The sequence below is a fragment of the Oncorhynchus gorbuscha genome, linkage group LG16 (assembly GCF_021184085.1).
Source record: "Oncorhynchus gorbuscha isolate QuinsamMale2020 ecotype Even-year linkage group LG16, OgorEven_v1.0, whole genome shotgun sequence".
NCBI lineage: Eukaryota > Metazoa > Chordata > Actinopteri > Salmoniformes > Salmonidae > Oncorhynchus > Oncorhynchus gorbuscha.
Window position 1 is genome coordinate 81560808 of NC_060188.1, and position 11721 is coordinate 81572528.

Below are 11721 nucleotides of genomic sequence, written 5' to 3' on the forward strand. Positions count from 1 at the left end.
CTACTTATTCTTAGCTGATGTAATTGACTACATATTCTTAGCTGATGTAATTGACTACATATTCTTGGCTGATGTAATTTATTACATATTCTTAGCTGATGTAATTGACTACATATTCCTAGCTGATGTAATTGACTACATATTCCTAGTTGATGTAATTGACTGCATATTCTTTGCTGAAGTAATTGACTACATATTCCTAGTTGATGTAATTGACTACATATTCTTAGCTGATGTAATTGACTACATATTCTTAGCTGATGTAATTGACTACATATTCCTAGCTGATGTAATTGACTACATATTCTTAGCTGATGTAATTGACTACATATTCCTAGTTGATGTAATTGACTACATATTCCTAGTTGATGTAATTGACTACATATTCTTAGCTGATGTAATTGACTACATATTCTAGCTGATGCTGATGTAATTGACTACATATTCCTAGCTGATGTAATTGACTACATATTCCTAGCTGATGTAATTGACTACATATTCTAGCTGATGTAATTATTATTCTTAGCTGATGTAATTGACTACATATTCTTAGCTGATGTAATTGATGTAATTGACTACATATTCTTAGCTGATGTAATTGACTACATATTCTTAGCTGATGTAATTGACTACATATTCTTAGCTGATGTAATTGACTACATATTCTTAGCTGATGTAATTGACTACATATTCCTAGCTGATGTAATTGACTACATATTCTTAGCTGATGTAATTGACTACATATTCCAAGCTGATGTAATTGACTACATATTCTTAGCTGATGTAATTGACTACTAGTTGATATTCATATTTAGTTGATGTAATTGACTACATATTCTTAGCTGTAATTGATTCTACTGATATTCATATTAGCTGATGTAATTGACTACATATTCTTAGCTGATGTAATTGACTACATATTCTTAGCTGATGTAATTGACTACATATTCTTAGCTGATGTAATTGACTACATATTCTTAGCTGATGTAATTGACTACATATTCTTAGCTGATGTAATTGACTACATATTCCTAGCTGATGTAATTGACTACATATTCTTAGCTGATGTAATTGACTACATATTCCAAGCTGATGTAATTGACTACATATTCTTAGCTGATGTAATTGACTACATATTCCTAGTTGATGTAATTGACTACATATTCCTAGTTGATGTAATTGACTACATATTCTTAGCTGATGTAATTGACTACATATTCTTAGCTGATGTAATTCACTACATATTCCAAGCTGATGTAATTGACTACATATTCCTAGCTGATGTAATTGACTACATATTCTTAGCTGATGTAATTGACTACATATTCTTAGCTGATGTAATTGACTACATATTCTTAGCTGATGTAATTGACTACATATTCTTAGCTGATGTAATTGACTACATATTCTTAGCTGATGTAATTGACTACATATTCTTAGCTGATGTAATTGACTACATATTCCTAGCTGATGTAATTGACTACATATTCTTAGCTGATGTAATTGACTACATATTCCAAGCTGATGTAATTGACTACATATTCTTAGCTGATGTAATTGACTACATATTCCTAGCTGATGTAATTGACTACATGTTTCTGGCTGATGTAATTGACTACATATTCCTAGCTGATGTAATTGACTACATATTCTTAGCTGTTGTAATTGACTACATATTCTTAGCTGATGTAATTGACTACATATTCTTAGCTGATGTAATTGACTACATATTCCTAGCTGATGTAATTGACTACATATTCATGTTTCTAGCTGATGTAATTGACTACATATTCCTAGTTGATGTAATTGACTACATATTCTTAGCTGATGTAATTGACTACATATTCCATAGCTGATGTAATTGACTACATATTCTTAGCTGATGTAATTGACTACATATTCCTAGCTGATGGAATTGACTACATATTCTAGCTGATGTAATTGACTACATATTCTTAGCTGATGTAATTGACTACATATTCCTTATTGACTACATGTTTCTGGCTGATGTAATTGACTACATATTCTAGCTGATGGAATTGACTACATATTTCTAGCTGATGTAATTGACTACATATTCTTAGCTGATGTAATTGACTACATATTCTTAGCTGATGTAATTGACTACATATTCTTAGCTGATGTAATTGACTACATATTCCAAGCTGATGTAATTGACTACATATTCTTAGCTGATGTAATTGACTACATATTCCTAGCTGATGTAATTGACTACATATTCTTAGCTGATGTAATTGACTACATATTCCAAGCTGATGTAATTGACTACATATTCCTAGCTGATGTAATTGACTACATATTCCTAGCTGATGTAATTGACTACATGTTTCTGGCTGATGTAATTGACTACATATTCCTAGCTGATGTAATTGACTACATATTCTTAGCTGTTGTAATTGACTACATATTCTTAGCTGATGTAATTGACTACATATTCTTAGCTGTTGTAATTGACTACATATTCCTAGCTGATGTAATTGACTACATGTTTCTGGCTGATGTAATTGACTACATGTTTCTGGCTGATGTAATTGACTACATATTCCTAGTTGATGTAATTGACTACATATTCTTAGCTGATGTAATTGACTACATATTCCATAGTTGATGTAATTGACTACATGTTTCTGACTGATGTAATTGACTACATATTCCTAGCTGATGGAATTGACTACATATTTCTAGCTGATGTAATTGACTACATATTCTTAGCTGATGTAATTGACTACATATTCCATAGTTGATGTAATTGACTACATGTTTCTGGCTGATGTAATTGACTACATATTCCTAGCTGATGGAATTGACTACATATTTCTAGCTGATGTAATTGACTACATATTCCTAGTTGATGTAATTGACTACATATTCTTAGCTGATGTAATTGACTACATATTCCATAGTTGATGTAATTGACTACATGTTTCTGGCTGATGTAATTGACTACATATTCCTAGCTGATGGAATTGACTACATATTTCTAGCTGATGTAATTGACTACATATTCTTAGCTGATGTAATTGACTACATATTCTTAGCTGATGTAATTGACTACATATTCGTAGCTGATGTAATTGACTACATATTCCAAGCTGATGTAATTGACTACATATTCTTAGCTGATGTAATTGACTACATATTCCTAGCTGATGTAATTGACTACATATTCTTAGCTGATGTAATTGACTACATATTCCAAGCTGATGTAATTGACTACATATTCCTAGCTGATGTAATTGACTACATATTCCTAGCTGATGTAATTGACTACATGTTTCTGGCTGATGTAATTGACTACATATTCCTAGCTGATGTAATTGACTACATATTCTTAGCTGTTGTAATTGACTACATATTCTTAGCTGATGTAATTGACTACATATTCTTAGCTGTTGTAATTGACTACATATTCCTAGCTGATGTAATTGACTACATGTTTCTGGCTGATGTAATTGACTACATGTTTCTGGCTGATGTAATTGACTACATATTCCTAGTTGATGTAATTGACTACATATTCTTAGCTGATGTAATTGACTACATATTCCATAGTTGATGTAATTGACTACATGTTTCTGACTGATGTAATTGACTACATATTCCTAGCTGATGGAATTGACTACATATTTCTAGCTGATGTAATTGACTACATATTCTTAGCTGATGTAATTGACTACATATTCCATAGTTGATGTAATTGACTACATGTTTCTGGCTGATGTAATTGACTACATATTCCTAGCTGATGGAATTGACTACATATTTCTAGCTGATGTAATTGACTACATATTCTTAGCTGATGTAATTGACTACATATTCCTAGCTGATGTAATTGACTACATATTCCTAGCTGATGTAATTGACTACATATTCCTAGCTGATGTAATTGACTACATATTCTTAGCTGATGTAATTGACTACATATTCCTAGCTGATGTAATTTACTACATATTCTTAGCTGATGTAATTGACTACATATTCCTAGCTGATGTAATTGACTACATATTCCTAGCTGATGTAATTGACTACATATTCCTAGCTGATGTAATCGACTACATATTCTTAGCTGATGTAATTGACTACATATACCTAGCTGATGTAATTGACTACATATTCCTAGCTGATGTAATTGACTACATATTCCTAGCTGATGTAATTGACTACATATACCTAATTGATGTAATCGACTACATATACCTAGCTGATGCAACGAACTACATGTTATCTTGTGTCTCTAGCTGGTAGCTACCACCTCTCTCTTCTAATGTAGTCCAGCAGACTGCAGTCTCACTGATGCCCATTACAGAATCACTATTACCTTCTTCCCAGGTCATACCAGATTCAACTGGCCTGAACAGACACACACACGCACGCACGCACGCACGCACGCACGCACGCACGCACGCACGCACGCACGCACACACACACACACACACACACACACACACACACACACACACACACACACACACACACACACACACACACACACACACACACACACACACACACACTAAGGCCTCTCTGTGAGGAAGGAGAACCCACCAGTTCTGCCCTCTCCCATTAATGCATGTTAATTCTAGTTATATCTCTCTCATCTCTATCGCTCTCTCTTTCATCTCTCTCATCTCCATCTCTCTCTCTCTCTTTCATCTCTCTCTCTCATCTCCATCTCTCTCTCTCTCTCTCTCTCTCTCTCTCTCTCTCTCTCTCTTTCATCTCTCTCTATCGCTCTCATCTCCATCTCTCGTTCGATCTCTCTCTCTCTCTCTCTCTCTCTCTCTCTCTCTCTCTCTCTCTCTCTCTCTCTCTCTCTCTCTCTCAATTCAATGCAATTCAATTAAATTCAAGGGCTTTATTTGCATGGGAAACAAGTGTTAACATTGCAAAAGTAAGTGAGGTAGACAACATATAAAGTGAAATAAACAATAACAATTAACAGTAGACATCACACACACTCTCTCTCTCTCTTTCATCTCTCTCTATCTCTCATCTCCATCTCTTGCTAGATCACTCTCTCTCTTTCATCTCTCTCATCTCCATCTTTCTCTCTCCTCTCCATCTCATGCGATCTCTCTCTCTTTCATCTCTCTCTATCTCTCTCATCTCCATCTCTTGCTCGATCTCTCTTTCTCTCTCTCTCTCTCTCTCTCTCTCTCTCTCTCTCTCTCTCTCTCTCTCTCTCTCTCTCTCTCTCTCTCTCTCTCTCTCTCTCTCTCTCTCTCTCTCTCTCTCTCTCTCTCTTTCATCTCTCTCCATCTCTCTCTCTCTCGCTCTCTCTCATAGGATAAGCTACAGTATCCCTAGTGATTAGTCAGAACTGTTGAGTGTCTGCTGGGAAAGTAAAACGGGGCAGTGAGAATCTGCAAACTCAGGCTAAGCTTGGCTTGACCCATACAGGACGTCATCAGAATGACACAGCCAGGAGAAGTGCTGTTTGACTGTCTCAGTGACTCAGTTACTCTAAGTTCTAACACATGTAGTGGGTAGGAGTTTTAACAGTGTGGCTGTGCTGAGGGGAAATAACTATGTCTGTGTCTTTTGAATGATGTATGTGATTAATAGTGTTTATGTGGTTCAGTGTTTGGTGCAGGGTGGTTAATAGTGTTTATGTGGTTCAGTGTTTGGTGCAGGGTGGTTAATAGTGTTCATGTGGTTCAGTGTCTGGTGCAGGGTGGTTAATAGTGTTTATGTGGTTCAGTGTTTGGTGCAGGGTGGTTAATAGTGTTTATGTGGTTCAGTGTTTGGTGCAGGGTGGTTAATAGTGTTTATGTGGTTCAGTGTTTGATGCAGGGTGGTTAATAGTGTTTATGTTGTTCAGTGTTTGGTGCAGGGTGGTTAATAGTGTTTATGTGGTTCAGTGTTTGGTGCAGGGTGGTTAATAGTGTTTATGTGGTTCAGTGTTTGGTGCAGGGTGGTTAGTAGTGTTTATGTGGTTCAGTGTTTGATGCAGGGTGGTTAATAGTGTTTATGTGGTTCAGTGTCTGGTGCAGGGTGGTTAATAGTGTTTATGTGGTCAGTGTCTGGTGCAGGGTGTTTAATAGTGTGTGTGTGTGTGTGTGTTTCACCACAGTGTTCAGCTCAGTGTGGGCTGGGCCAGCAGATGCGGACAGTGCAGTGTCTCTCCTACACAGGCCAGCCCTCCAGTGACTGTCCCGAGGCCCTCAGACCCCCCAACATGCAGCAGTGTGAGAGCAAGTGTGGCGCCACGCCCATCGCTAACGGAGACGGTGAGTACAGAAACGTGTGCAAGCATACTGGCACCCACACACAAACACACCACACATGCACACACACAAACACACACAGAACCCTCACAACGATACAGCCATCCCTATACCGGAGTTCCATCTCAGCTCCATTCAGCCGTTGGGATGACACAGCTCTTACAGAGCGCATTCATCATCCCAGTGAGGTTGATCTGTCTGCTGGTCAGAGCAGCCTGGACCCTCCATCCTCTCCATGCTATGACAGATGTGTGTTAGGATGCATAGAGACAGGCCCAGTCCACTCGTCGATCGAGCTGAATGGAACTGGTAGGGAGAGCAGGGTGTGTGGAGACGCTAACGGCTAATGGGAAGAGCTTCGGCTAATTGTCCTGTACAGACAGACGGAGAGACAGACAGACAGCAGCGTGGGGGTTGCTTATGATTATGAATGTCTTTCTTAAAAAATAAGTTTTACTAGACCAACCTGAATTGATAAATCAAATGTTTGCACAAAACCGGTAACAGTAAGAGCAGAAATGATAGTCCTCAGAAGAGAGGGCCAAATGGATTGACAGAAAACTGCGCACCACTCATTTGAAGTCAGATAATTCCAGACGTTCCTTTGGCATGGTGTGTTCTCCTTACATAAACGTATAGCACGCAGAGGGGGGGGATAAAAAGTGTAAAGAGAGAGAGAGAGAGACAGTGACAGAGACATACAGAGAGAGAGAGAGTGAAAGAGATTAAAAAAAGGTCCAGTTGCCAGTACAACAAATACACATTCTTTCTAGACACTGTTGCCCTAGAGCACACCAAGAATTATACCTACCTTGGCCAAAACATCAACACCGCAGGTAACGATCTGAGAGACAAGTCAAGAACAGCCTTCTATGACATCAAAAGGAACATAAAACTTGACATCCCAATTAGGATCTGGCAAAAAAAAAACACTTTAATCAGTTATAAAACCCATTGCCCTTTATAGTTGTGAGGTCCCGGGTCCACTCACTAACCAGTAATTTACAAAATGGGACAAACACCCAATTGAAACTGCATGCAGCATGCTGCAAAAATATACTTTGTGTACAACGCAAAACCCCAAACAATGCATGCAGAGCAGAATTAGTTATCAAAATCCAGAAAAGAGCTGTAACATTCTACAATGTCATAAGGTGAATGCACCAATTTGTAAGTCGCTCTGGATAAGAGTGTCTGCTAAATGACTTAAATGTTAAATGTACAACCACCTAAAAGGAAGTGATGCCCACACATTCCACCAGTATCTGGGGCTCTGTTCACCAACATAAACAGACTCCACAGAGCCCCAGGACAGCAACACAACCAAATTATGAGAAAACAAAAATATAACTATTTGGCACACTGGAAAGAATCAACCAAAAAACTGAGCAACTTGAAATGCTACCTGGCCATAAACAGAGAGTACACAGTGGTAACGAGTACACTGTGACTGACCCAACATTTTACAAATCTTTGACTATGTACAGACTCAGTGAGCATAGCCTTACTATTGAGAAAGGCCGCCGTAGGCAGACCTTGCTCTCAAGAGATGACAGGCTATGTGCTCACTGCCCACAAAATGAGGTGGAAACTGAGCTGCACTTCCTGACCTCCTGCCAAATGTATGACCATATTAGAGACACATATTTCCCTCAGATTACACAGATCCACAAAGAATTTGAAAACAAATCCAACACTGATAAACTACCATATCTTTTAAGCAAAATACCACAATGTGCATCACATCTGCAAGATGTGTGGCCCGTTACCATGAGAAAAGAGCAGCCGGTGGAACACAGACAACACTGTAAATACCACTAATACTTATCTGTTTATGTACACTATGTCATCCAAAGACAATTACCGTTCAAAAGTTTGGGGCCACTTAGAAATGTCCTTGTTTTTGAGAGAAAAGCAAATGTTTGGTCCATTAGAATAAAATCAAATTGATCAGAAATACAGTGTAGACATTGTTAATGTTGTAAATGACTATTGTAGCTGGAAACAGGTGATTTTTTATGGAATATCTACATAGGCGTACAGAGGCCCATTATCAGAAAATGTATTATGGGCCGGTCATTGTCCGAGACAACAGGAACTTGGAGTATTCCACAGTTGCTCAACCTTTTTGTTCCAGGGACGTGCCCGGAGGGCTGCTTATATTAAAACTAACAGCTGAGAACTGACTAAATAGGCGTCAGACAACTATCTGTGGGACTGGTGCCAGTGCTCCGGACGGATGTTGACAAGTACTAGTCTAGAAAGAGTTTAATACATTTTAACAGAACAGCAATATTGCAACATGGACATGCACATCAGCACACACACACACACACTCACGCATACACACACACAGACACAAACACACAAACACACACAGACAGACACACACACACACACACACACACACACACACACACACACACACACACACACACACACACACACACACACACACACACACACACACACACACACACACACACACACACACATCCAAACAAAACACACACACACACACACACATCCAAACAAAAACACACACACACACACACATCCAAACAAAAACACACACACACACACACACACACACACACACACACACACACACACACACACACACACACACACACACACACACACACACACACACACACACACAAACACAAACACAAGCCCAGGTGGTTAATAGACACCAACTTCCACTTCTTCTTCTTTCCTTTATTTCCTGTGTAACTTTTGTATTTTTCTTTCCAGAATGCAAAGACGTAAACAAAGTGGCATATTGCCCACTGGTGCTGAAGTTCAAGTTCTGTGGTCGTGCGTACTTCAGACAGATGTGCTGCAAGACGTGCCAAGAACGCTGACCCACACAGAGAGAGAACGAAAGAAATAAGGAGAGGAACAGAGGGAGCTGGAGGAGAAAGAGACACACAGGCAACGGGCAGAATGAAAACACCTCCTCCCCCCTCCCCATCACCGTGGAAACCTAACCACTGCTCAGCAGACACGCTGACACACATCTTTATTACTGTCACTTCTGTGAAGTGGGAACCTTAGAGGATTGTGTTACTGATGTTATTTTTATTATAATAATAATATTAATATTATTTTTATTATTTTATTGTCATCTGTTTGTTGTTATTGTTTTTTGTAGTTGTTTTTGAATCCAAAGTGCTGGACACATCACACATAGAGCAGAATCACCACAGGGAAGGAGGGATGGAAGGAATAGCCACTGGAGGGGAGGAGAGGGGAGGGAGAGGAGAGGAGGAGGGATGGAAGGAATAGCCACTGGAGGGGAGGAGAGGGGAGAGGAGAGGAGGGGGGATGGAAGGAATAGCCACTGGAGGGGAGGAGAAGGGAGAGGAGGAGGGAGTGTAGCTGAAGAGTGGATGGGGGGGGTGTAATGGTACTATGGACAGACAGACAGACAGACAGACAGACAGACAGACAGACAGACAGACAGACAGACAGACAGACAGACAGACAGACAGACAGACAGACAGACAGACAGACAGACAGACAGACAGACAGACAGACAGACAGACAGACAGACAGACAGACAGACAGACAGACAGACAGACAGACAGACAGACAGACAGACAGACAGACAGACAGACAGACAGACAGACAGACAGACAGACAGACAGACAGACAGACACAGACAGACAGACAGACAGACAGACAGACAGACAGACAGACAGACAGACAGACAGACAGACAGACAGACAGACAGACAGACAGACAGACAGACTGACTGAATATTCCATAAATTATACCCAAACACATCACAAAACACACCAGTACTGGAATGAACTGTTCAAGATGTCATCGCCCATAGTGTCATTCAAGCAATTGATTTAAATCTGTCTGTGGTTATGCCACATATTGTCAGTGGAGGCCAGTGGAATGGCAGAGCGCATGTTTCTAGAATGTTCTATGCTGGAAGTGGAAAAAGGTGCTACAATTAGGGGTTATTTCTACTTCATGTTATCAGAGGTCAGGTACGGTCAAATCGTTCTTCTGTTTATTGTCCTTTCTCTTTTCTTGTTTCTTTTTTCTAAAAGAGGGGTGCTTCGTTTTGAACAACACTCAGTTTGTGCCAGAACCTTTCAAAAGGAGACCAAATTGTGGATTTGTGAATAATCACAAATATTGCAAACTGCACAGTTTGGCATTAAAGTACTGTATTCACTTTGAAGGACCATAGCTTATTATTGTTGTTGTTATTATCATGTAGTTCGGATAATCCACCTCTTGTGAACATTGGAGATAGTAACAATTAGTGAACTATACTGTTATCAAACACAGAGGATCTCTGTATCAGCCCTTTCACAGTATATTGTGTAGTGTTGAGATTTCATCAGCATGGGAAGATCTCACAGCCTCTCCAGCACTGTGACTGGAGTTAAGTGAAGGGACAGTACTACACACACACACACACACACATACACACACACACACACACATACACACATACGTACATACACACGTACGTACGTACGTACGCACGCACGCACGCACGCACGCACGCACGCACGCACGCACGCACGCACGCACGCACGCACGCACGCACGCACGCACGCACACACACACACATACATACAGTGGGGAGAACAAGTATTTGATACACTGCCGATTTTGCAGGTTTTCCTACTTACAAAGCATGTAGAGGTCTGTAATTTTTATCATAGGTACACTTCAACTGTGAGAGACGTAATCTAAAACAAAAATCCAGAAAATCACATTGTATGATTTTTAAGTAATTAATTTGCATTTTATTGCATGACATAATTATTTGATACATCAGAAAAGAAGAACTTAATATTTGGTACAGAAACCTTTGTTTGCAATTACAGAGATCATACATTTCCTGTAGTTCTTGACCAGGTTTGCACACACTGCAGCAGGGATTTTGGCACACTCCTCCATACAGACCTTCTCCAGATCCTTTAGGTTTCGGGGCTGTTGCTGGGCAATATGGACTTCCTGCTCCCTCCAAAGATTTTCTATTGGGTTCAGGTCTCCCTGGCTATTCTCCCTGGCACTTCTCCCTGGCTCTTCTCTCTGACTCTTCTCCCTGGCACTTCTTCCTGACTCTTCTCCCTGGCTATTCACCCTGGCACTTCTCCCTGGCTCTTCTCTCTGACTCTTCTCCCTGGCTACTCTCCTTGGCACTTCTCTCTGAATCTTCTCCTAGCTCTTCTCTGACTCTTCTCCCTGGCACCTCTCCCTGGCACTTCTCTCTGACTCTTCTCCCTGGCACTTCTCTCTGACTCTTCTCCCTCGCTACTCTCCCTGGCTCTTCTCCCTGGCTATTCTCCCTGGCACTTCTTCCTGACTTTTCTCCATGACTCTTCTCCCTGGCTATTCACCCTGGCTATTCTCCCTGGCACTTCTTCCTCCCTCACTTCTCCCTGACTCTTCTATCTGACGCTTCTCCCTGGCACTTCTCCATGACTCTTCTCCC

At 40.1% G+C, this 11721-nt stretch overlaps 1 protein-coding gene across 1 annotated transcript in view; it reads left to right on the forward strand.

The window, feature by feature from the left end:
• Positions 1-9478, forward strand: part of LOC124000157 (A disintegrin and metalloproteinase with thrombospondin motifs 6-like) — a 247176-nt gene extending 237698 nt beyond the window's left edge. Inside the window, exons 24-25 of the mRNA XM_046306337.1 lie at positions 6095-6251; positions 9006-9478. Of these exons, the coding sequence (XP_046162293.1) occupies positions 6095-6251; positions 9006-9115 (267 nt within the window). The 3' untranslated portion in view covers positions 9116-9478. The remainder of the gene's footprint in view (positions 1-6094; positions 6252-9005) is intronic.
• The last annotated feature ends 2243 nt before the right edge of the window (positions 9479-11721 follow it).